Genomic DNA, 27,573 nt, shown 5'->3' with positions numbered 1-27,573 from the left:
CAGCACAATAAACATCACAGCTGGTAGCATGACTGATAGGAGAGAAAAAAACAGAATTAATTGACATATATTCGGATCTCAGTCGCCTACGTTTGTTTTTTTTGGCACTCAACGTGTTAACGCGCTTGCTGGTTGTTCCGGGTAAAGTCTCGTCCTGACTTGGTCCTCGACCTGTGGGCGTGCCAACACGGCTGTCAGTGCAAAAAAGGGATATTTGCAACCACTCAATGCAGTGAAGGGGTCCAGTGAGAGAGAGGAGGGGGGGCTGGCTTTGCTTTAAGTTGCATGTGTAGTTTGTAAAGATATTACCTCAGTTATGTCGCGTATATTAAACATAATCAACTTTCATTTGCGGAGAGATTTATCCGCGTTTCCAGGGAGAGCTCGGCTACCTTTGAGGACCATCTGCTGCACCCCAAGAAAACAAGCAGAGGAGAGGTGAGATGTTCACGTGTGCTGTCATAAACGAGGATAATACACAGAACGTGTCGTGCGTAAAATGCGCGTAAAGTTGCACACTCGATCCAAGTAACTTTACGCAGAAACGTTAAAGCAGTTATGGTGCATTATGTCGCACATGGTGGTGACTTCAATGACATGTCAGCTCTGGTTGCAGGTGGGACAGCATTGTAAACAGACTAGCGAGGCGCATGTTGTAAAGCTGCAATGATTCACCTGTAATGTCTCTTTCTTCAGTGATGCATCCTCAGCTCTGAGGAAGAGGTGGAAGGACACCGCTGACACTGTCATCATCGGAGGGGGATGTGTGGGGGTCAGCGTGGCCTATCACCTGGCCAAAGGTGGCATGAAGGATGTGGTGCTGCTGGAGAAATCTGAGCTGACGGCTGGGTCCACCTGGCACGCTGTACGTCTCCCCGAGTCTATTTATCCAATACAGAGAATGTGAAGGTGGACACATGTGAATGGCTAAATAAGCTTTTTCTTGCAAGGCCCATGTGATCTGTGTCACACAGCACGAGCACATTGTCACACAACATATTGACACGTTTCCATTTTGGTCGTTATTTTTTATTTTCTTCATACATTGTCAGAAAATAGTAAGAAATGCCCATTACAATTTACTTAAATTTACAGTTTACTTAATCCAGTTGCCATTCACATAAAAACTATAGGGCTAGAATTCATCTTCAAATAATCTGCACATACTTTTTTGGATTAATAGTTTTGTCCATAAAAGTGAGCCCAAAGTGACATTCTATAAATATCTGACTAAAAGTAAAAAATTAAACAATATTTAATTTAATGTCATTGAAAGCAGCACATGCTCATATATATATATATATTATTATTTATTTATTATTATTTAATATATAATACATTATTATATTAAGCTTGGACTAGGGATCTTTTGTATTAAAAAACAACTGAAACATTTAATCAAGTATGGAAATATTTGCACATTCATTTTCTTTTGATCAACGAATTAATACATTTACTGATCATTGCAACAATCCTCCCAATTTAGGGTCTGGAACTTTTTGCTTAAGAAATGACTTCATTTAATTGACTTAATTTACCAATGACTTAATTTACCAATCGGTAAATTTGCACTCTCTTCCTTTCCTGAAGATGTTTACAGACGTCTCTGTTCGACGGCAGCTGTTACAAGTTTTCATCTGAGGCTTTGACCCACTTACCTCCACCGCCGCTCATTCACTTCACTGAGACGCTATTAATACACGTTTGACATGGCAGACAGGGGAACTTACTCTTACTATGTTACCCTCTTCATCTCTGGGGGCCGCAGCCTATCCCAGCATGCATCTGTGTGAGTGTCAGGGAACTCCTTCTTTGAGTTATAGTCAGTTTAATTAAAGCTGATATAATAATAATAATAATGAGAACGATGTCTCTGATCGTGATACGGAATTATCACCTGACTTTGCAGTGAGTGCTGTGGATGTATTTTCTTATCCTGCTTTGTTTTGTATGTCAGGCTGGTTTGACGACATACTACCATCCAGGCATCAACGTCAAAAGAGTCCACTATGACAGCCTCAAATTATACGAGAAGCTGGAGGCTGAAACTGGACAGGTGAGGTGCCTGGCTCGCCTTTCCTCACTCGGGTGCGTTGATGAGGTTGTTCATCCGTGCGCTCACGTGTCTTCTCCTCTGCAGGCGGTGGGCTTGCATCAGCCCGGCAGCGTCCGTATTGCTGGAACGGCGGCTCGAGTGGATGAGATGAAGTACCAGATGACGCGCACACACTGGAATGTGACTGAACAGTACTTCATCGGACCGGAGAGAGTCCACGAACTTTTCCCTCTCCTCAATATAGACAAGGTCTGTACGAACCACGGATTATTTGTGTATTTTTAACCTCATAGTGAACGGGATTCCGGTGGATTAATGATAAGATCAGAGGGAAGACCCTTCCAGTTTTCCTCTTACGTCATCTTCAGTAGGCCAAAACGTCAACTTTGCACACAGAAAAAACATCTTCAAATCAGCAGGTTGACATGATTATGATCCCCAGAAGATAATTCCCTGTGGTTTTAGTTTTAGTTTGTCTGGCATCCCCATAGGAACAAAATCCGTCTTTGTGCACAAGAATTGTCCAAATATAATTCTAAAGATTGGAATTAAATTAAAAGAAGAGCCCTTTTCATTTTGTATCTTGCATCATCCAAAATGTCAGACAAAAACATCTTCAAATCATCAATTCTTCGGCCGGTTGACACCACAAGGACGAATGGAAAGAGGCCAAAATGTCAACTTTTCACACACATTTTTTTTTAAATCATCAAATTGAGGCACACATGTGGATGAACCCCTTTCCTACAATACACCGTAACAATAATTGGAAATTTGCTTACCATTTGCCAATCTGTCACCACCCACTTTAGTATTATTATAGCAATGAACATTGCCTCTTTGCTAACCGCTGTGCTGCTGTGTGTAATGTAACAAATAAAAGCAAAATGGACGATAAATAATCACTATCTCAGTATTAACATAGGATATATACTGTATTCATCCCCAAGGGGAAATTTGGTTGTGGCAGCAGCAAGCAGAGTGTAAATGTAGTATATACAGTGAAAGCAGTGCTAGGGTTATTGATGTTGATGATTCAATTGATGGAGGTTCTGGCCAGGGGTGATTTATTATACAATCTTATAGCAGTAATGATGAATATTTGTCTCTCTCCATCGTCAGGTGTTGGCAGGTCTGTACACCCCAGGAGACGGCCACATCGACCCTTACTCTCTGACCATGGCCCTGGCTGCCGGTGCTCGCATGTACGGAGCCCAGATCTACAACCCGGCCCCGGTCACCGGCCTCAACCCGACCGCCGACGGCAAGTGGGACGTCCAGACTCCTCACGGCACCATCCGCGCCAATCGCATCGTCAATGCAACAGGTTTGTACCTGCGCAGATGCATTCTCTCTCCAATTAGAGATAACCAAATGTTGAAGAGTTCTGCTTTGGTCTTTTGTGCAAAATCAGGCCTTAAATGTCTTTTTTGCATGAAAGTCTGCTTTAGTTGCAACGTGAGGCTCATATTTACTGTAGTTCATACACTAAGTGTTGGGATTGGAGGTGTTTCACAAAAATGTAGGATACACTTTCCATGTGACAACAAAAATTTGAATTTTTCTTGGATGTCCTATTCATTTCCCTTGAACACATAGAGTTCCACGCTAAAATGTAACCCAGGTGCTGGATTGCTGATTAAGTCACAAAGCGGACACATCCCATAGTCGCTCTCTATGTTATCTGTGGACACTGTACAGAAGGAGACCTTTGCCCACACAGACCACTGCTTGCCGAGTTCAGAGTAATTTAGACTTTGGCTTGAACTGGGTCATACCAGTTCTGGGGGGATTTTGTTGGCAAGGACTCCTTTCATCCCTGCTGCTGTTGTTTGTTTATCCGGCAACGATCAGGAATTTGCTTCTGCGTGTCGTCCTGAATAGAAGAGATATAATAGAGAAATATATATATATATATATAGGTCATGCATATTTGATCCTTGGTCACCTTTTCTCTGCAGTAATAGTCTTAAAATGAAATAGCAACTTCAGTTGTTAAAGTCATGGATCAGAATGTGGATGTGCATTCATGGTAAAAGAAAAAGTGCTGCAATGCAAAGACTTGATGTTCTGGAAAAGTCCACCGTAAAAGACTTTGCAGAAAACCTTTTCTACAGCTCATACATAACGTCTTGTTCCATTTTTTCTGCCTTGAATTTGCGCATTCTGTACTCTGGTTGAAGCCAGTAATGTTGCGGATCCTGCTGGCGTTTTGCCATCACTGTTTCCGACAGCCAATCCAAACAGGCCAAGTGTCACATTTCATCCAATCTCAAAGCAGCAGCACTTGCACACCTCCCAACAGCATTTCTTCTTTTTATTTTCAACTATTTTCTTGCTTTTTGCATCCAAGGACTGAAATGTCAAACTGATAAATATCACACCTGAGAGCCGTAACAATTTTTGGCCATATATTGCCATTTTCACGACTGATATTAAATGGGTAAATGTAGGCTTTTAAAAGTGCATGCTGCTCTTTGTATGTGGGATTTGTTTTGGTGATATAAAGATTGTTAACAGCAGTGGACTGCAGTAATAACTCACAGAATGAATCCAACATAGCAAGAAAGAAAATTATCACCAAGAAACCGCAGGAACCTCAGTTTTTAGTGTTTTTTTTAAAGACATTGTGCTCATGGTATTGTTTAAAACCCATTACCCACCAGCTTGCATAACACCAACTATCCTCAGTTAAAGGTTCTCTCTGCTCTTGCTTACATACTTTATCCCTCCCATTCTTCACAGAGCCTTGTGCAGAGCCTTAACCACTTCTTTTGTCCAGCAAGCGTTTTATTTTCCCCAAATTCTGTTCACTTTAAACTGTGGAGCAGTCTGTAACGCTGGTTCTCCCTCCTCCCAGTTGGACATTGAGTCCCTAAATAAAGGTCAAAGGTTCCCTAGAAAGTGACCCCAGTTTCAACATGCCAGCCTTGTTTTGACCATTGTGTGAAGAGTACAACTACACTTTTTAAACCTGCAAACTAATAATAGGCTTAAACCCAATGATTCCCACTCGATGTTGTTGTTGTAACACTGTTGATGTTATAAAAGTTTATTGTTATGGTATTTTTAGTGTTTTTTTATGCAGCGTAGGTTAGTTTGGTCAAGTGTGCAGTCATGCTCCCACTGGGAATAACAGCTGGATGTCTCTTTGCTTTTAGCTAATTATTTAAACCATCATTTCTTTGGGCTATTTAAATCCTTAATTACTTCAGCAAACGTCTTCAGCAAACTTCACACTCTCAGATACAAGTTACAGCTGACTTCTTTTGTGAATATATTTTATTTAAATCAAATTGCAACTTCTATTTTATCAAATTTGTTCAGTATCCTTACAATATTCCCCCATGGTATTCAGCCTGTGACCTGATTATTAAATGTTTATATTCATGAATGGAGAAACAAATAGAGCTTGGCAGCGTGGACGGCTGATGTGGACGTAGCAGGACTTGTTTCAAAGGTTGTTTTATTTTGGCGAGCTTGTTGACTCCTGGGGAACCCAGTGAATCGGCCCTGTGTGCAGGCGCCTGGTAAACACGGTCCTCTGCAGCTCTTGCATAGGCCGCCTGAGACCTTATCTGGATGTTGTGTGCATGCACCCCCAACCCGTCCCTCACCATGAGAAAGAGTCCACATGTGCTGCACATGCAGAATTTAAAGAGTACATGTTGCAGATGTACATGCCGATGCAACTAATTTACCCTATTGCAAATATAATGGCATTCAAGTGGATGTTATTTTGAATTAAATGTGTGTTTATAGAACTCACTCTTGCAGCACATAAGCTGAAGACGACAGCAGACCTTAACAGGTGTCCATGCCCCAGCAGGCTCTGGCCTCGCAGGGCCCTGAAACAACCCAACCTGTCACTCAAAGCGGCCACCTCCACGTATGCCTAACTTTAAGCCTTAATATCTTTAAAATGGGTGAGTTACATAAAAAGATCCCCCCGTATAGTCGGCATGAACGGCAAAATTAGCTTTAAAGACCAAAACTGCATTTGTACCGGGCTGTAAACATGTTTATTTCGGCTGTAAAGTTGGACATCTTAACATGGAGGCCTATGGGGATTGACTCGCTTCTAAAGCCTCAAGTGGACATTTGAGGAACTGCAGGTTTTGGCACGTCTCCCTTGCTCACGACACAGGTTGTGTTGGCGGTTGACGTTTGAACCAGCTGGTGAACATAGGGCAACATTTAGCAGCGGAGGGGACAGACAGCTGCAACGCTCGTTTTGTGTGTGTGTGTGTGTGTGTGTGTTTGTGTGTGTGTGTGTGTGCTCTACGACTCAGGAAGTAGGAATTGAGAAAGGGGACATTTTATACCCCTGGTCCGATTTCTTTAGAGCGGACCTGAGGCATACAATGTAAGATGGTCTCTAGTTGCTTTTGTGTCTGCTGGATGAGCTGCTGAAAAGTTGCAGTTACAGAATGTACATGGCCGTAAACCCCTGAGGCTAACTGCTGCTCTGAAACAATTATGTTTCAAATAACAAATATGTCAAATATTGGCAGAGGGTGCAGTAACAGTTTGAGTTGATCAGGTGTACATTTAAATGTTTGTTCTCATTGTTTGTCCATCTGTTCAATAAAACATCTGAGGCAATAGAGAACAAGTTGCCAAAAATCTGGAAACAGTTGAGAATACTTTTGGAGTTTTGCTTTCTTGATAAGAGTTCGATGAGAAGACTGACGCCACTCTTTTATCTGTTGAATATGAAACTAAAGCCAGCAGCTGGTTAGCGTAGCGTTGAATAAAGACTGGAAGCGGGAGGAAACAGCCAGCGGGTCTCTGTCCAAAAGTAAAAGAATGTCTTGTGTTTAATGCGTACATTTCTTTGTGGGGCGCCTCTGGCACAAAACTGCCCATAAAAAAATGCATCTTGTCGTTTTTCCACTTCAGTTTTTGTCCAGATTATAAAACGACATTAATGAGATTTAGAGCTGCTGATCGGCACATTGCGGACAGAGCAAGGCTAGCTGTTTCCCCCTGTTTCCAGTCTTTATGCTAAGCTAAGCTCACCGTCCCCTGGCTGTAACCTAATGTGTAGAAGGACCATAGATTTTGTATAAGAATTGCCATAGTCACCGTCATGTCACCATTTGGTTTGTGGACTGCCATTTTGGAGACTTGAGTTCGCCGTTTTGCCCGTCGCCATCTTGTTTATTTGCAACCAGAAGTGACATCAGAGGGTGGAGCTAAGTGAAGTGAGACACATTGTGAAAGGGTTAAAGTTGTCAGACTAAAACAGAGACAACTCCAAGACCCGTAACGACATAGCAGCGACCTGTCAATCACCTTATAGCCCCGCCCTAAAGCATCCCCTACTTCGTGTTCTGTTTGACTCTAAATGAACCATTATTTACTAAATAAACATCATGCTGTATTGAAGAAGACTTGAGACTAGAAATTGAGACCATGAACTCAATTTTTTTTAATTACTGAGGGAATGAATCAAGAGAGATGAAATAATTTTCCTATAGACGTCTATACAAACAGAGGACTCCTCTGGTTGTATAGAAGTTTATGAGAAAATAGACTTCTATACAATGGAAAATTATGGAAAATGTCCATCATTCCTGTTTTTTTTGTGTTTTTTTTTAAAGGTTTCTGGGCCCGGGAGGTGGGCAAGATGATTGGGTTTGAACACGCCACCATCCCGGTGCACCACCAGTACGTAGTGACGGCAACGGTACCGGAGGTGAAGGCTCTGAAGAAGGAGCTGCCCGTCATCCGGGACCTGGAGGGCTCTTACTACCTGCGTCAGGAAAGAGACGGACTGCTGTTCGGCCCGTATGAAAAGATGGAGAAGATGGTGCTGCAGGACTCCTGGGTCAGAGACGGAGTGCCACCAGGTCTGTCCGCCATGCCAACAGATTTGTCTTTAATGTTTAATTTCTTTTTGCTCACTACCTGTGTCTCCGTGTGGCTGCTGCAGGTTTCGGTAAAGAGCTGTTTGAGTCGGACCTTGACAGGATAATGGAGCATATCGAGATGGCCATGGAGATGGTCCCTGTGCTGAAGCAGGCTGACATCATCAACACAGTGTGCGGACCAATCACCTACACCCCTGACCTGCTGCCCATGGTCGGACCGCACCAAGGAGTTCGCAACTACTGGACTGCCATTGGTTTCGGGTGTGTGTTGTTGGGGATGGAGATTGGTGAGCAGATGAGGGCTGATTCATAATGCTCAAAGCTCTGGACTCTTTTCAGGTATGGAGTCATCCATGCTGGCGGGATCGGTAAGTTCCTGAGCGACTGGATCCGGAACGGGGAGCCTCCTTACGACCTGATTGAATGCGACTCCAACCGCTACGGCAAATGGTCGGACGAGTCTTTCCTGTGCGCCAAAGCTCGAGAATCGTATGGCTTCAACAATGTGGGTAAGAACAAGACGATCGCACATTCATTCTTTCAACCTTCTTTTAAAACATCGCTAAACGGTAACACCCTCACTTTGTCGGCCTCGCCAGTCGGTTACCCGAAGGAGGAGCGATTCGCCGGTCGACCAACCTACCGGAAAAGCGGCGTTTACGAGCTGCTGAAGGACAAAGCATCCATGGGCTTTCACTCCGGCTGGGAACAACCGCACTGGTTCCACAAACCTGGAGATGACATTGAATACAAGTAAGGCATCCAGTCAGCAGAACGCTTCTGAAATATTTATTTCATGTACGTTGTTTAAAAATCTCTAATAATATCATTGGTCGTGGTCAAATCCATCTTTTCAATGTGGCTTTTTGGCACTCTGTGCGCTGTGTGATCGGATAGTGAACTGATATATTTCGTGGTCAAAAGGAGCGGCTGTAAAATGAAGGATGAACTCATTTTATTTCCTTTTTAAAATCTTCACAATAAAAGCTGCTTACTCCTCCTCCTTGCAGTATTATTAGACATTGTTTTATTGAATAATGGACAGTTAATGTGTCCTGGCATGATCGAATGTCAAGAAACTAAATAATGTGGCAGCTGTCTGCAGGGAGGTCACATGAAAGTTGAATTGCCAGTAAATATCACAAAGATCTGAGTCTTCTTGAGCGCACAGCTGATCAGTACATGGTTTGTTTACATGACACAACGAGATGCAGTGCGTTCACTGTGAGCGAAGCAGACGGTAGAATACCATTTGTATGTAGAATATATGTTGCCAGCCTGCCTCCCATAACTATCTTAGACCTGAATGAGAAATAAACATTGTTTTTGCTAACCGCTTTTAATTAACCAGCAATCACACACTTCTGCACTGGACGACTGTTGATTATTCAGCAATGCATGAAGAAATCTGATGGTTTCTGCTGGAGATGCACGCTCCTCTGAGTACGTTAAAGACACAACGTCCAGTTGGCACACGGCACAAACACATGTTCCCAAACAGAGCTGCTTCCTCACGGCTCTTTCGGTTGGTGCAGAGACGAGCTCGCCGCACATCGTCTGACTCTGAGCTGCAGCACAAGAGAACCTTTTAGATATTTAGACACCACACTGTGAAAGAACAGGACAGCTGCTAACGTTCAAACAGCACATGCAGATAACTGTCAATAGCTGCATTTGACACAACTGTCACCATGTGCAGTATCTCGGTTTCAGAATATGTGACATGACAAAGATATGCAAAGCACACTGTTTGCTATTTCCCGGGGCTTTTTGGGGTCTTGTCCAAACCATTTGGTTGTCTCAGTAGCTGCATACTTGGCTCATATCTGTGAGGTTTGTCTTTGAACAAATGTTGAAGCCACAGTCATAATCTTGCTATGCTACTTTTTAATTTTCTGCAATATTGTATTTTTAGGCTCTAAAGAATTGGATATTGTATGCATTAACATGACATTTTGTGCAGACATTGGTGCTTTTTAGAGGATGAATCCCACAGATTAGTGTGGTGATCCTGTGACCTTTCCTCTGGAACCACCATCAACATTAGACCTGCTAAACATTGTGTATGTTAGCATGCTGCATTTAGCCTCACATGGCTACTAACATGGCTGTCGACTTAATATACTATAATAGTCTCAACGGGAAGCATCTTCAACAATGTTAATTCATATCACTTCCACATTGATTTTGGCATTCTGCAATGGAGCCTTTAAAAACAGAGGTTTGTATTCATTATAGCGACTGACATGAATACTGTTGTGCTGCTCAGGCCCAGTTTCCGACGCACCAACTGGTTCGGACCAGTTGGCAGGGAGTGCAAGCTGGTGATGGAGAAGGTGGGAGTGATCGACCTGACGCCTTTCGGCAAGTTCGTCGTGAAGGGGAAGGACTCGCACAAGCTGCTGGACCGCCTGTTCGCCAACACCATGCCCAAGGTTTAGCGCTTTATTAACGCCTGTGTGAACTGTTTCAAGTCCTCTCTCTGACTCATTACCCTCTGCGTCCTCAGGTGGGCCTGACTAACATCAGCCACATGTTGACACCCACTGGGAGAGTCTTTGCCGAGGTCACCATCACCCAGCTGTCACCGGGAGAGTTCCTGCTCATCACGGGCTCGGGGTCAGAGGGACATGACCTCAGGTAAACTGTGCTTCAACAGTAGCTAACTTGGTAGCAAACACATGTTTTCTAATGAAGCAAGCACAACATAAAGGTTATAGATTATAATGGAAAGTTTTAATAACAGCCAAATATGGTACATACCGCTCACTGGTTGCAAAAATCCAAGATGGCGACGGCTAAAATGCTGAACTCGACGCTTCAAAACCGCAGTTTACAAACAATGAGTGACATCACGACGACTGCGTCCACTTCTTAGTGAAAGTCTGTGGTCTAAATACTACAATACCAATGAGCGTCGTCCACCAAATGGAGAAGATACAAGATCTACTTTCCAGATATTTTCTAACTGAAGGACTCCAACTCTGAATCGCCTATTATTGTTTATTAAGCATTTACTTCCGCTACCAGGGACGCCCGGAATAGGACTCAAGGAATTTATTGTTATATGCTTAAATATGCCACCAGTGCATTTTCATTCAATAAAAAGTAGTTTTAAAAAAGTTAAATACTAGCTCCCTCCACTTTGCAACTTGTAGTCATTGTAGTTTTAGCACTCAGAAGCGTTGAGGCATGCTTTCTGATAAAACTCCTCTCATGCATCTCAGCAGGATGGCCCAATCACAAACCCTCACACACACTCCTACACAAGTACACAAACAATATTTATTTTGCAGAGAACATCGAGTACAAAATGTTAGTTTCCAGAACTGCGCCCCAAGCTGTGCTGAATAAAACTCTCACAGGCTGTTTTATACGGCAGAAACCTAAAACCTTTCAGCAGCTGTCGACACAACTCCCCTCCATTTGCTCCAATCAGGAGGCAGTTTGTTGAAACTTTCTCTCTAACACAAGAGCCTAAAGGGGTGGAGGACATGTTTTGGTGCTCTGTGGCGACCTCTACTGGTGAAGACTACAGATGAAGAGTTCAACAAGTTCACGTCAGCCTGTGAGACTTTTCCCACAAGTGGCTGAGATGTGACAATATATGAAATATTGAGTGGAAAATAGCGCTGCAACTGCAACTGCAACTGCAACTTTGAACTTCCTTCAGGTGGATAGAGGCAGAAGCTCAGGACGGAGGGTATGACGTGGACATCAGCAATGTAACGGACGATATCGGCGTGCTGGGCATCGCGGGACCAAACTCCCGCAAAGTTCTCCAGAAGCTGACAGATGAGGATTTGAGTGACGCCGGGTTCAAGTTTCTCCACTGCAAGGTCATCCAGTTGGCCGGCGTTCCCGTCCGGGCCATCAGGATCTCCTACACAGGTGCTGCACGCTTTGTGGAGTTACTTCCTGTTTGCTTTAAAAAGTCCTTTTATTGGTCTTATTAAAACAAGTACAATATTCTATAGTTTCTCTTGAGCCAAGTAAGAACTTGATCACTACAATTAGAGTGGAATTGTCTGTTATATAGTTATCACTTGGACTGAGAATAAGGTAAACGGTCCTCTGTAGTGTAATCATTTTAAAACTAGAGATAATAAGGCAAATAGATAAATCATCAAATGTAACATGGAAGCCCATTACTGGCAAGAAAATACAAAAATAAGATGCTAAATATAAAGATACTAATGGGTAATCTATATCACTCAACTTAATTATGAGATCGTACATTTAACTTATGATGTTCTAATTCTGAACTAAATCACAATTTTGAGAGATTCAAAATCACAATTTTGAAGATTTAAAAGTAAACTTAAATTATGAGATGTAGAGTCAAACAAATATTGTGCCCTTAAGTTACTGATGTATTTCATGATTTTCAATTAGTGCAATATTTCTTTTTGCATAGCTGCAACAATAAGTCAATAAATAATCTGCAACTGCTTCAAAAATCAATTGTTCAAGTAATTTTGCATACGAAACCTGCCAAACGTTAAAAATGCTATATTTTATTATTTCATTTTTTTGCTATATTTCATCAGTTCACGAAAGACTTTTTTTTTCTTCTTCTAAACTACACAAACTAAAGACTGCTAAAGGCCTCTGCTCAGTTGACGGCTGTGCAAATTACACTTTTTTAGCGCTGAGTGTGTCTTGACATACTGGTCAGTGACACTAAACGTGTGTGTGTGTGTGTGTGTGTGTGTGTGTGTGTGTGTGTGTGTGTTTAGGTGAGCTCGGGTGGGAGCTGTACATCGACCAGAAGAACATGGCGACTGTGTACCAGGCCATGATGAAGGAAGGAAAAGACGAGGGCATCGACAATTTCGGCACCTACGCCATGGCCTCCCTCAGACTGGAAAAGGGCTTCAGAGGCTGGGGAGCCGAGGTACACACACACAGACACACACAGACACACACATACACGATTTAAAGGAATACTTCGTCACAACTTCGATATAACATGTTAATCAGTGAGCTTTGGGTGCTGGTAGGCATATTTTGTTCACTTTAAAAGACCTAAGCTAGCTTTTCCCCCCTGTTTCCAGTCTTTATGCTAAGCTAAGCTAACTGACTGCTGGCTGTAGCTTCATATTTACTCGTCGATGTGAGAGTGACGCATATTGATTTTTACAGATGAACTGTGACACAAATCCTCTGGAGGCTGGATTGGATTATTTCATTAAAATGAACAAGGTAACCATCCATCTCATTTGTAATTTTGCATTTTTTCTACGATTTATTTCCTCTATAACCAGGAATACATTCTGAATAACACTTTTTTTCTGTTGTCCAGCCCGCTGACTTTATTGGCAAAGCTGCCATTCAGGAGATCAAAGCCAAGGGCCTGAAGAGGAAGCTCTCCTACATCACACTGGACACGGATGACATCGACCCCGAAGGCAACGAGACCATCTGGCACAACGGCAAGGTCAGCAACGGCGAAAGTGGTTCCAGCGAGGCGGTTTCACGTGGTTATTTTGTGGCTATTTTGTGGTTATTTCTCACACGAGCCGGTGTCCCTTCCCCCGTCAGGTGGTCGGCAACACGACGTCCGGAGCCTACAGCTACAGCAGCCAGCAGAGCCTGGCGTTCGCCTACCTGCCCGTGGAGCTGTGCTCGGTGGGCCAGAAGGTGGAGGTGGAGCTGCTGGGGAGGAAATACCGCGGCATGGTCATCCAGGAGCCCTTAGCCCTCACCGAACCCACGCGGACCCGGCTGCAGAAGAAAGCAAAGGGAAAAGCATAAGCTGTCTTTGATCAGTTCCTCACCAGCTAATGAAGAAGGAGTTTATTGTGATGTATCAACGAGAGTCTTATATCCGTGTACTGGACTGTTTGTGTCCAGTTTAGGGGGGAAAAATCTTCTTCCCTTGTCTCTTCCCTAGAGTGACGTTGAAAACGTGTGCTTCATGAATGTGTATTTGAGCAACAGGGAAATAAAAAATGTTTATTGTTCCTGCACCAGAATGTCTGAAAGTGCTGGGTGAGTAATTGTCCTTTTCTTGTAATTCTTTGAATGGATGGAAATGTTTACAGTTCAAACGCTTTGTGAAGGATGCTTGATTCTTGAAATTTCAACTGGAAGGGTTGAATGAAAAAAAGCCTTTTTGCGTTTCAAACAAAAGAAACAGAAGGCTCGTCAACGTGTACAAAGATTGTTTTATAAATCTGTTCTTTTTTTTTTTACTAATATGTAATTCAATTGGTTTATTTTAATACCTTGACAATTAAATCAAAGCACTCACTGTCTTATATAAGGTGTTTTGTGTCTTAACTCCTTTTCCTCTTCCTTAGAGTCTAAGTCTTATTCCAGACTTTAAAAAAAATATTGATATATTTTGTTTTTATTTCAAAATGCCTATTTTCCCTAATTCACCCGACTGAATACCATTAATAGAAAGACCACTTGAGCAAAGTAGCATCCATGCAACAGCAGCCCCTGCTTGTGTATTACAGTACAGTTTATAGTGTTTGTATATATGACATACAGTACATCCACTGAACTAAGTAATATTGCAATATTATGAAATATATACTGTCAAATAGAAATTGTAGAAAACCATGATATATAATTTGATGAAATACATATAAAGCACAATAGTGATATAGTATTATACAGCAGAATGAGTAATATAATGCAATGGAAAATAAAATGATGGTGGATATAGATAGATAGACAGTTACTTTAAAGAAACCTAGAATACATGTTTTCGTTACAGCAGCATTTATACATACAGGTAAAGCAATATTAAATATAAAAATGCACAATATACAAAAACAGAATAGAATAATTATAATGAACTAACAAAACAATAGTACAAAGATGTAAACATACAAACAACGGTGTAACTGTTATGGTTGAGTGATTGATTTGGCCAGAGGTGATTTATTATATTTATTTATTTAGATTTATTATATGTTTTATTATATGTTTCTACATCTTCATTACATCCATTACATCTGATTATTGGTTATTATTATTTTTTTTCCTCTAAGAAAATTGTGACAAATTAATAATAATTTAAAGTGACGTTGAAATAGACAATTATATAAATATTTTTACTTGGAACGTTATCAATCTATTATCAAAATATTTGCAGATTAATTATTTATTGATCGGCTAATTGATTAATGAACAAATCGCTTCAACTCTAATCCGTATTTGTATTTACCAAAGTGGGCTTCCATACATTCACGTGATTGGCTGTTTTTCCAGTCATCTGATTGGCTGTTTTTCCAGTCATCTGATTGGCTGCCGCAAACGATGTACGATTTCAACCTGCAGAATACGGAAGTGACAGCCGGACGCGGTTGTAACTTTTATAATTTAGTGATTTCTCTCGTATATGAAAACAATGAAGGGACTAACAAGTTAACGAAGCCACGTTTTCGCATTTTTGTCTTTCTTTAACCGACAAACAAAACTTAACGGACGTTCTTGTTCACTTTGCGACAAACTAGTTCGTCTAATGGGGCTCTTAACGGAGAAACTAGCGATGGACTTTTCGCTTTTCATAGCTGTGTTTCTTGTGAGTTTTCCCGTGTCTTCAGCAGCTGAGCGGCCTCACGTCGTCTTCGTCCTGGCCGATGACTTTGGTTGGAACGATGTCGGTTATCACAACTCTGAGATCAGCACCCCGAACCTGGACCAGCTGTCTGCAGCGGGAGTCCGCCTGGAGAACTACTATGTGCAGCCTCTGTGCACTCCGTCCAGGAACCAGCTCATGACCGGGCGGTACCAGGTGAGACCCGCACCCTGCTGCCTGCTTCACGGATGTGTGTGTTTCCTAGAGTAGGTCACAGCATCCTACAGGGTGTGGTGGTGGAAGACGTACACGATAAAGTACAATACTGTAAGAAATGGTCCTGCATTCAAAACCGTATTTGGGTATGTATTAGCTAGTGTGAAGAGTACAGTACCTATTGTGCAGTAATATGTGTTTTACTATGAATATTCCTGCTGCATTAATGTGTCTGTTGCATTTTTAAAAAAAGCATCATATTCTATTAAACAAACTTCAAGCTTTGTGACGATGCATTTTTCCAGCTGATCCTTTTTTTTTTTTTTTTTTAAGAGTTTATTCCATCTGAAGAAGAAGTAGGAGGATTTTCTCTCAAAAAGGAAACACTTCATCCTTCAGTTTATAAAATACTAGTAACTAAATCTGCCAAACAAATGTAGTGAAGTAAAACAGTACAGTATTTTTCCCTCTGAGATGTAATGGAGGAGAAGTATAAAGTTGCATAAACTAGTAAAGTAAAGTAAAAGTACCTCACATTGTTTACCTAAGTTCATTTAACGTTTGTGCGCAAAGGATTACATTTACTTTAAACATGAAGCGAATCATAAGAACTTAACATTCAAGGAGCCTCCTCTACGTCACAACGACTTTGTGTTTGTGCACATTTTCCCGCATTGAGAAGAACACAAATCTAATTTAAACGCCGGTGGAAAGAAGAACAAAAGGACAAAGTCCTTATTTTGAAACTTCTCTTTGCATCACCGTCCCAACTGGTTCCCCCTTTTTGCTATTCTTACACGTTGTGCTTTGTGGCATTTTCATCACAAGGCGTTTATTTCCTAACATGTCCATTTTTTTTATTAACCTCCTCAGATCCACACGGGCATGCAGCATCAGATCATCTGGCCCTGTCAGCCCTACTGTGTGCCTCTGGATGAGAAACTGCTGCCCCAGCGGATGAAGGAGGCGGGGTACGCCACGCACATGGTGGGCAAGTGGCACCTGGGCATGTACAAGAAGGACTGCCTGCCCACGCGCCGCGGCTTCGACACATACTTTGGTATATTTCATTAGGAACAGAGCCTTTGATGTAACTATGGAGGCAGTTGTATTCCTAAGGTTAATCATGTGTGCTCCAGGCTACCTGTCGGGCAGCGAGGATTACTTCACTCATGCCCGCTGCTCTCCCATCGCTCCTCTGAACCTGACTCGCTGTGCGTTGGACCTGCGGGACGGAGAAGAGGTCGCCACGGGATACAAAGGAGTTTATTCCACTGAGCTGTTCAGCCAGAGGGCAACCAGCATTATTGAAAAGCACAACTCTGATGAGGTAAAAGACACACACACACACACACACACACACACACACACACACACACACACACACACACACACACACACACACACACACACACACACAGTGAAGCAATGTAGAGCAGTCAATCCTGATTTCAGTCATTTTCAGCTCTTGCCACCTAGAAAGAGAAGACAGCATGGAGCAAGAGTACTTATTTCACCTCATTATTTCTAAATGTCCCATTTAAATATACAGTACTCACTCTTAGTATACCTTATGTACTACATACTGATTTTCATAGTAAACGTTTAGCAGCTAATTGGACAGATATGTCCCTCCCCTCGGTGGAGACCAAAAACGGAGCTAAAAGAGAGAGAATATTGGACTTCTATTCATCAGATGGTCAGAAACAAGACTAAATTATTCATACGGTTGCACTTTAACTGTTTGCAAAAAAATTCAATAGGTTAATTAATGTGCAAAACAAACACTTTTACTCGATTATTTAAGTAGATTTCACTGATAAAACTTCTGCACTTTTAGGTAAGCAGGATTTTGAGTAGAGGGCTTGTCAGGGAGTGTTTCTGACTGATGTACCGCCACGTTGCCACTGCAAGGCGAGTCTTCACGTGCCGTTCTCTTCATCTCGCAGCCGCTCTTCCTCTACGTGGCGTTGCAAGCCGTCCACAGTCCCCTGCAGGTGCCCGAGCGCTACGTGGCCCCCTACAGTTTCATCAAAGACCCCCATCGCAGGCTGTATGCCGGCATGGTGGCCGCCATGGACGAGGCGGTGGGCAACATCACTCGGGCTCTGCAGCAGGGAGGACTCTGGGACAACACCATCCTGGTGTTCTCAACAGGTAAGTGTTTGTACTGAGACGCTGGATGAAGAACAATTCATCCTCTGCGGAATCTCGTGGAAAACGTTTTGTTTTTTTAAAGATGTAAGCAAACGCTGCACATCACCGACGCACCGGATCGTCTTACTTCATTAGAGTTCACGTCTGACATTTCAGCAATGCAGGAACAAGCTTTATTTACACATAAATAGGATAATCAGGTGAACGCCTCTGGGAATGCTCATATATTTTCCGCCGCTTTTATTGTCCGTCTCTGTCTGACTCTTTTTATAGCGTGCCAGAATGGAAACTAAAGCAGTGAGTGCTAAACAAAGAGCAATTACATTTGATGTCCGCACAGACTCAAAACCACATTCTCCAGGGCTGAGAGGAGTTCAGCTGACGAGTTTATTGAGTAAACACATCAAAGGGATTGATTATACATTTGATTACACAGGAGGAAGGCTCATGAAATCAGATATCCTTCCATGTTTGGGGTTTGCAACATTTCTCAGTCAGGATTCTCAAGAGAAAAGATCTCCTGCAATCCACCAGATGTCCACTAGGGAGCAGTGTGTTGTTGTATTTGTCCTGTCGGGATCGCTGTCACGCTGGATGTGGACATTTACAGACAGAAATCACACTGAAGGAACGCTTTCATTGGCTTCCATCCACAACACTCAGTCCGGTTGATTCTTGAAACGATCATTATTGACCTTTTTGGATGGAGAACAAACCGGTAAATACGGCAAAGATGAGCAACCTCCACACGTGCGCCTGCTCTCGGCTTCACACATGTGGAACTACGAATGAATCACGTCTGAAGTAGGTAACTCCTTTTGAGGGTTATTTTTAGTTATTTTTTTTTTTTAAAAGGGTAATTAGAAGACAGGAACAATGCTGTGAAAGTAAAGTTCAAAGTTTTTTTTCTTTTTCTCGTGCCTGCGGTAGGTGGCCTGTTTCATTGTTCTCCTTCCACACATTTGGAAGTGGAAGGACTCAGCCGGCCATGTGCCGGGCAGACACTGAGGGGGGAAAACCCCCAAATACTGCCTCCTTCCTTCTGTGTCAAAGTGATGCACTGGTGTTATGTAATACCTGAACAGGATATAGTTTCCATTCCAAACACATAAACATCCCTTCATCGGGTCTATCAATTACTTTATTAGTCATATCTACAAGTCATGTTTAAGCTGTTATTATTGGGCCACATGTGTCAGGCTCGACAGGGAAGAATTGAGCCCTAACCTTGGAATTCCTCCATGATGAAACTTTCTGCCTCACCGGGACTTTACTTTAAACGTTTGGCTGTAGATGCTTAGTCTTGTTGAGCATTCCGTTTCACTGGATCTCATTTTAATGATTTTTTTTTTATCGTATTAATTCACTGATTTGATTCTCTGTATATCATTTTTTTCTTGACGTTTCGTCCTCCCCAGATAACGGAGGTCAGACGCTGAGCGGCGGCAGCAACTGGCCTTTGCGAGGGAGGAAGTGGTCGCTGTGGGAAGGCGGCGTCCGGGGAGTCGGATTCGTCGCCGGCCCGCTGCTGAAGCATCCCGGGACCGTCAGCCGGGAACTCATCCACATCTCCGACTGGCTGCCAACTCTCGTCGGCCTGGCAGGAGGGAGCGCCGGCGGCGGGAAGCCGCTGGACGGGTTCGACGTGTGGAACGCCATCAGGTGAGCTGAGCTTCCTGGGCCTCCCCTGAGGGTTTCTTGGGTGGCGGGTCAGAGTTTACAAGACAGCCTGCCCTCCTCTGGGTGCCTCTTTTGCGATCCTCTCTCTCCCCCCCTCACCACCACTTGTGATCTCCCTCCAGCTCCCTCTGCCCGTCTCCCTGACCCCACGTCTTTTTCTTGTAGGAGCCCTCGCTCCTTCAATAAGCCCTTTGTTACCGCGGCAATGGGAGCTCAAAGAGAAGGAAATTCCATCAGTCATTCTCACACAAATCTGCAGTCCTTCCACCCCTCACCCCCCCCACCCTTGTCCTCTCTCCATCCCCACCACGAAAGCCTGCTATCGGATGAGCTAATTAGTTTAGCTGCCATTCCGTTCATGTGGCAAAACACCTGAGGAGTTGTAATCATTTTATAGGCTAACATATTTAGTTTGCGACTCACCACAGATGCACTTTTCCATGTGCAGATCATCACACAGGCCGTCACCGACTCCCGTTTTTGACTGACACATTATATTTGTAAACTAAATGTGGACACAGCGAAAGGAGGTGAAATTGAGGGCTGCAGCAGAGCCACGGCAGAAAATCAAGGCTTAGCCCGGACCGCAAACTACTACTCACGGCCTCCACTTGACTCGATTGGCTGAAGCACGTCAGCTGACCGCCGGGCTGCTGCCCGCTTGCCGTGCGCAGGGCACAAACTTTCTGTTTTTTGTTTTTCCACTGCTTTTGCACTTTCATTTCGGTTGTTTTAATTGGCACGCCCGTGACAGAAAAACAACAGCAGCAAATAAAGGGCCCAGAACAGTAGGCAGGCAGGAGATAGTTATTTTAGTTGTGTTATCAGACACTGTGGTCAGTGAGAGCTGTGTATTCTCTGTGGTGGAGTGCGGTCAGAGCATACGACTGCCTGGTGAACAACAGCCAGCTGGTTTAGATTTACAGATCCCAGTGGATTTTACAGTGTGTGAGTCAGACACGCTGTTGTATGTATGTGTGTGTGTGTGTGTGTGTCTGTTGTGTATCCATATGTTCTGCTTTTTTTTATCTTGCAGCGAAGGGTTTGCCTCACCCAGACTGGAGCTGCTGCACAACATGGACCCTCTGTTTAATGACATCGCTCCATGTAAGTTCACGCTGTCTCTAAGTAGGGCTTTTATTTCACTCTGTGCTGTGAATCAGAACATATACGATATAATACCTCCTGCAGGGTTTCCTTTAAGGATTTGGACAAAGTTGGGGTTCCCTAACGTCCCTCTGATTGCGTAACAGCGTATGAACAGTGTATGTGCACGTCTGGAAGGAGAATTTTGACTTGAATTTTGAAATGGGATCTTGTGAAATACAAATATTGGCTGACGCAAGCGGCGGAGATCCCGTCACTTTACTGCCAACAGGCTGAGATCATTTCACCTCGTTATGTAAATCTGGGAACTCCAGTTTATTTCCTTCCGATGCAGCTGCATGTCTTCTTCTTGGGAAACCTCCTGAAGCAAAACGGAAATGAGGAAAGTCCTCCCCAGTCGTCCACCGCTTGCTTAAAAGGAAACTCAGAAGGTGGAGTTTGCTGTGGACGTGTTAAAAGTTGCTTTTGATCATCTGAGTATGAATATTATCTTCACTGGAAACAATGTGCGTTTACATTTCATAAAAAGATGCCGAGATTAAGGAACATCCACTGATAATAATCCCGACACCGTGTGAGACTCCTCCTCATAAACTCTTAATCCACTCAAACAAATGTCCAACACTCATAATAAACACGGTGGATTTATAATTTATAATCGGAGTCATGGTGCCGCGATCGGTTGGTTATTATGTGACTTTGGTGTTTTTTTAAGGGTTTCGTTTAGAAATCTGGGAATAACGGCGCACAATTTCAGACGGTCTCTCCTGGAAAAAAGAGTTAAAACCCTGAACGCCTCATCTGCCGTCTTCATAAAGCTTCTTCAGTCTAGTTTATTTGATAATGCGCTGATCGCTGAGCTGGTTTCTATGCAGCGATTCTTTGTCAATAAATCCTGTGTGGGAGTGAAGCCTTTTCCCAGCTCACACTGGGAGGGAGGACTGGTCACCAGTCTGTCACAGGGCGGACTAATATAGATTTGCTCCCACAGGCAATTTAGTTATCTGTTAGTCACCCGACTTGTCTTTGGAGAACATTTCTTTAACCATTTATCATGTCCCAGTGACAACAATTTGATAAAGCGTGTTGAGGTGATGGAAACCTCATGTGACCCCTCCTCCTCCTCCTCCTCCTCCTCGGTAATCACGATGTCTGCGAATGTGTGTCCCTTCGTTTTCTAATGTTTTAATTCTCTCTCCCTCTCTTTTCCCATCAAGTATCAAGAGGCTCATTGTTTGAGTCCAGTATTCACAAACACAGCGGACATCGTGGATCCAATCAACTCGAGTCAAAGCAGACTGGGGCCTAAGAACAGCACGGCCTTATATAACGTTCCACCGAACTCGCACTATTAAGCCACCGTGTGTTTATTGTGAGTGTTTGAAATTTGTTTGAGTGGATTAAGAGTTTATGAGGAGCCCGTCTGGAGGGGAGTCACACGGCGTCTGGATTATTATCAGAGGATGTCCCTTAATCTCGTCAGTCTCACTGGAAAAACGTGCCTTTTAGGTAATATTCATATTAAGATGAGGTAATATGCATATTCAGATGATCATAAGCAACTTTTTTATGTGTTTAATTAAAATGACACGTCTTCCACTTGTGTACAAATGTTACCTGAATTGTTTTATTTTTATTAATGAGCTTTATTTTTTATCACGTCTTTGTGATTACTGTTCCGCCGTAAAATGGTATTTGTTGTTTAAACTGTGATTGTAGGGAGGTTTCCAGGAAATGGTGTGTGTGTGTGTGTGTGTGTGTGTGTGTGTGTGTGTGTGTGTGTGTGTTGGAGCTGTCGGACTCAGTGGAATTGTCTAAACCACTCAATATTAGGTGGTCCTGGTCTTGAGGCCACTATTTCTGACTTTGTGGCGACTGCTGCACCTTTTTTGGTTACACGTTCAAAAATAGTCGAGGAGGAGTAGGTTTTTTTTTTTTTTTGGTGCTGAAATGTTTCACAGATGTGCCATAATGGCTCTTCATGAGAATAGACGCATGCCGGTTCAGTTCTTCTAGGAGACTCATTATTGCTGATCAACACCGTCTGTGGCACCGCGGTATCATTTGGTAATCGGCGTGAGAGAGCCCTGATTTATAATCTACGATGTCGTCCGCAACTGAATTCACAGATAAAGGTCACCTGCAAACGTTACAGAGATCACAGCTTCAAACACTGGGGTGGGAAGCCAGTGAGGGATCATGTTCCAATGCAACGTTATCTCAATTTTGGTTCCCTTGGAAACATAATTTGACTGTTTTTGAAAGGTACAGAAGGTGAGGTCACACACACACATTTGTAAGAACTGGTTTTGTACAGCGACAGCCTTGCCTTACACCAGAAGGGTCAATTTAAGTTTAAAAAAACGATTTAATTGATTTATTTTGGCCACTTGGGTGCAGCGTAACAAGCTGTAACAACAACATCGACATATCATCTCTTTAAAAGACTATTTATAAAGGCCAACAGTTGGACATTTTCCCTCATGAGGTTTGTTTTGATCTTCCTTAACTCCTGAGATAAATATCTGGATTTCTTTTTCCACCAAATGCTCCAGTAGTTCCACCAGCTTGTTGCTAACTGTTTGTTAGCGTAGCGTCGGCTGCCTGCTGTAAAGGAAACGATGACGGCAGCTGTGAGACCAAAACATTATAAAGTTGCCGTAAAAACAAAACAATGAGCTGAAAGGTGCTAAAACGCTCCGTGTTTTTGTTGTTGTTGTTTTGACCCTTTTTACATCCCGTCTCTCATCTAAAAAGTTAAACAAAGTCACCAAGACTGGGGAAAACACCCAAATAGCCCGCTTAAATTAATGCGTTTATTTATAATCCAATCACGGATTTATCTGATTTTCTGTTTTGTTTACGCCGCTAAAAGCAAGCCGAGCTCAAGCCGTCCTCCAGGTTTACTGCCGGTCATTACATCTAAATCATCAACAACGCTGCCGCTTTACAAGCGGCCATGTTTTATGTTTGAGTCTTTATTGTCCGCCTCCACAGTGACAACCAGCTCCTCCTGATGCATTCCAGGCTGAGATTCCTCTTTTCCTATTAACCCGCTCTCTTTTCCTTCTTCTGGATCCTCTGTTTAGCTCATGAAAGAGCTTTGTCCCCCTTTCTTTTTTACACACTTCCTCCTTTCAAGTTGCTTGTCAAAATGCCCTTTCTTTGCGCCCGCTGTGTGTGAGAAGAGGGATCCCGACTAAATGGGTCACAGAGGGGTCCCTGAACTTCTCCTGGAGAAACCCTGGACTTGGCCCAAGCCTTAAATCACCTCCCAAACTTCCCCTCCCCACGTCTCTTCCCACTCTTCCTCTTCCTCCCCCTTTTGCCTCCCTCCTTTTTTCTTTTCTTGAGCCCATTTGTGGATTCTCCTGCTGTGGATCCAGATGAGCGAGGCCTGTGTTGGGGTTCGAGAGGCCCCTGTTCCTAAAGAAGCAAGTGGAAGAAGAGCTAGAAATTAAATCAAACCCACTTGCGTAACACTATTAAGGCCTAAACGTGCAGCTCACCCTCCTCATGCAGAGGATGCGAGCCGAGTTGTTTACACCCATCCGGTTGTAGTCGTCCATGTGAGAACAATTAAAGATACCCACACGGCATTTTGCGCAATCATCAGCGAAGAAATCAGCGTCGAGGCTTTTATCGTGTGGTCGCAAAAAACGCTGAGAACGGAAATGTTTTAATTCTCCAGTCGTGTCGCTGTGGTCGAGTCGACCCCATTAAAAAAAAAAAAAGCTCCGATGGGAACGTCGGTTTGTGTCTATACGAAGAGAATGTGGGCGGGATACTTGTTTTTGACAGCGTTGGGACCTCGAAATGACTTTCAAATATGTCTAATCAGGACCATATTGCCGGGGTCACACCCAGCATGAAGCTGAGAACGCTCTCAAGGCTATTTTTTTTTAATTTTTTTTGAGAAAGGTGTGCTCTCTTCTGGGAGACATTTTCCGTCAGCGCAGGAATAGCTTCGAGGCAGGAGGCTGCAGACGAAGATACATTATTTACTTTTGCCTTATGAAACGGGTGAAATGATGCCAGTTGATCCTCGTTTTCAAATCTGCCCAAACCGCAGTAATGGCAAATTATTCATTGTGCTTGGCTGAGATAAAAAAAAAAAAGCCTGGTGCTGAGTTGACCACATTGCCACCATATCTGTCAAATTCCTCCAGCCCTAAAAGTTCCACGTGTTTGAGGGGAATTCATACATGCATTAATTTCTGACCTTTAAAGGAAATGATTGTTTTGAAGTGTTCAATTCCTGCAGTTTTTTTAAAAAGCAGAAAAAGAGGGCTTTTCTTATTGCTGTATTTATTTTGACACCTTCACTTGATTCCCAGGTATGCGCGGACATTTGGTGCCAGTCTACCAACTGGTGTGGTTTACATAGACTTCCACAGAGTCTAGTTTTCTACACATTTTTGCAGATGGATGACCTCCAGCATCAGCTCTGTCCTCCGCTCTCTGCAGGTCCTGGCGCCGGCCGTCGGTTAACTTTGGCTCAGGTGGTCAGCGGACGCTCCTGGACCAACACCGGGTTCAATGTGTCCATTCACGCGGCCATTCGATCCTCAAACTGGAAGCTGCTGACTGGCTACCCGGGTCAGTATCTCCCGTCTCCCTTAATGCCAATGTTTAGTCTCGGTGGGAAGCTGAAAATCAAACACACTTGTGAACAGAAGCACATTTACTTCTTATCTTTGCTAATCAGTGGAGGAGGAAGTATCCAGATAGTTTCAGTAAAAGTACCAAATCGGGAATGTAAACAAAATAGAAAAGAAGTCAATTCTAAATCGAACTGAAGTGAACCCACAAAGGTTTTATTAGCAAAATGTACTTAAAGTTACTGGGAGGAGCTGGTTATTTAAAACTGATCCTCTATGTGATCTACTTCAGTAAACGAGACCATCAGCGAGAACATTGGCAATTCTTTGGTGGAGTTAGTTTGACCTACTTTATACTTCATATACTTTACAGTTACTTTAGTTCAGTGGATCCCAACAAAGGTTCATCTCAGGGGTTTTCAGATGATTAATGGAAAAAATAGAAGAAAAAACACAGTTTGGATATCAACTTGTGATAATTCTACCCTTTTCACATCAAACAATAAAACTATGCAAGAAGTTTAGAGGGAAAATGTTTTTTATTTGTCTTTTTAATGTAAATCTACAGCTGTCAGTAATGTAGTGCATTAAATGAAAAAACTAAAGTACGCTACTTCCTTAAATGTACTTATCTTCTTCCCATCACGGCTGCTGATGTCATCACCTCATCTCCTCCAGGTTGTGACGTTTGGTTCCCCCGGCCCGGCCACAACAGCTCGGGGTCCGGCCCGGCCCGGCTGGTGCCGCTGAAGCCCGTGATGCTGTTTGACATCGAGAAAGATCCGGAGGAGAGGAATGAACTCTCCGCTTCCTTCCCCACGGTCGTGGAGTATCTGCTCGGTCGGCTCCAACAACACCAGAGAAGCGCTTTGCCGATAAACTTCCCCGACGAAGACCCCAGATGTGACCCGGGCCCCACGGGAGCCTGGGGACCCTGGGCTTGAGGTGACAACGATCAAAGGTGGTTGCACTTTGTTTGTAGTGATTTACAGCAGCAGGTATCACAAGGACATGAGCTCCATTACAACATAAAGATTCCATAACCACCCATAACCATTGGAGAAACAGATGCTGCCGTTATTATTGATTGCGGTGTCCCGGCTCTGAGATGCTTTCGAAGGTTTAGTCGAAGCGATTGCGTAAACGCTGTCAGCGACACATGTTGCTGGTTTGTAAAGACTATACCGCCCCGCTGCTTCAGGTATTTGCACTTCATTTATCCACTGTTGACAAGCCACAGGCTCCTTCATATGTGTCAAACGTGTTTTTAAACCGGGCAGAAATGATACGTGGTATTTTTGAGCTTTTTACGGAGAGAGCAAAACGTTAGCTGTGTTCAAGAGAAAGCAGACGCTCATGACGTTGATTCTTCTTATTTATTTTAAACTGCACCGATCAATATTTTGCAATTGGAAATGACTACAAATAACTTGTTTTAGCATCTTTTAGCTCATTGTTTTGGCTCAGTCTCACAGCTCTCATCTGAGTATTTTCCATCAGCAGCTGGAACCTTTTTTAAGTAAACAAGCTCTGGTAAACAAATGATTCTACTTCCCCGACACCAAATAGCAGACGACCAAAGCTGATAACTAGCTTGTGAACCGATTGGAGCATTTTTCCGTACGAGAGCCAGATGTTTCCCCTCAGGAGGTGTCAGTTGGTGGAGACCTGTAGCAGAGGTTTGCATCTTCAAAGATATGTATTTATATTTATTTCGTAGATTTCTTATTGAAATGACAAATGTTTAAATACACATTTTTTTACCCATCTCTGCTATTCTTTTGCGCTGGATGTTTGTGGAAATATTACATTTGTACATCCATGAGATCATGAAAATACTTTTTTTAAATGTAGCCTATAGAAAACTATTTGTGACCAAATCACATAAGATAATGAGAGCTAACATTAACTTTGCAGGTTTAAAATATGCTGCTTTAAATGAACTATGCTGTACTTTTTTTGTTTTTTATTAATATTATACTATTTGTAAGTGCCTACTTGTCAAAGCTCAAGATGTGTTACCCAATATATGTGTTTTGGCTGGAAAAGAACCATAATAAAGAGGTGAAAATGTGGTAAAAAGGTTTGCAAAACGGACTGAAAAGTTATTTTTGTTTCCCCTCCAGTTGTTAACGAATAGGTGCTAAATGGGTTCGCGGTGCATTTCTAGTTTTAGAGGTTGAAAATGTGAGGAATCTCTTGTGCTCTTCACGTGTCCCTCGTGTTATGGCTTCAGCATGAACTCCCTCACGCCGGTCGTCTATGAGCGTACGGAGCTCAAGGTTGAGATGGCGTGATGGTGAAGCATCTCCAGGGATGCTGGAGATAAAGAGTCGACGTGTC

The 27,573-nt window shown here is 43.0% G+C and overlaps 2 protein-coding genes across 2 annotated transcripts; both read left to right on the top strand.

Annotated features, from left to right (window-relative positions):
- Positions 1-316: 316 nt before the first annotated feature.
- Positions 317-14,169, top strand: dmgdh (dimethylglycine dehydrogenase; the record flags this gene model as incomplete). The annotated part of the gene is made up of 16 exons (XM_079235476.1): positions 317-438; positions 697-865; positions 1,958-2,056; positions 2,141-2,305; positions 3,179-3,383; positions 7,663-7,911; positions 7,995-8,193; positions 8,272-8,441; positions 8,532-8,685; positions 10,202-10,367; positions 10,442-10,572; positions 11,606-11,823; positions 12,672-12,829; positions 13,078-13,137; positions 13,238-13,372; positions 13,477-14,169. 16 exons carry the CDS (start codon positions 317-319, stop codon positions 13,687-13,689), a joined length of 2,613 nt encoding a protein of 870 aa, XP_079091602.1. The 3' UTR covers positions 13,690-14,169.
- A 1,270-nt stretch (positions 14,170-15,439) lies between these two features.
- Positions 15,440-27,300, top strand: arsb (arylsulfatase B; the record flags this gene model as incomplete). Its single annotated transcript, XM_079235083.1, has 8 exons — positions 15,440-15,685; positions 16,559-16,745; positions 16,825-17,015; positions 17,635-17,842; positions 19,261-19,504; positions 20,559-20,629; positions 25,097-25,228; positions 25,909-27,300. 8 exons carry the CDS (start codon positions 15,440-15,442, stop codon positions 26,172-26,174), a joined length of 1,545 nt encoding a protein of 514 aa, XP_079091209.1. The 3' UTR covers positions 26,175-27,300.
- Between the last annotated feature and the right edge of the window lie 273 nt (positions 27,301-27,573).

Source organism: Taurulus bubalis (genome assembly GCF_910589615.1).
Source record: "Taurulus bubalis genome assembly, chromosome: 19".
Lineage (NCBI taxonomy): Eukaryota > Metazoa > Chordata > Actinopteri > Perciformes > Cottidae > Taurulus > Taurulus bubalis.
The sequence above is the reverse complement of the archived record's forward strand: the minus strand, read 5'-3'. Positions and strand labels throughout refer to the sequence as shown.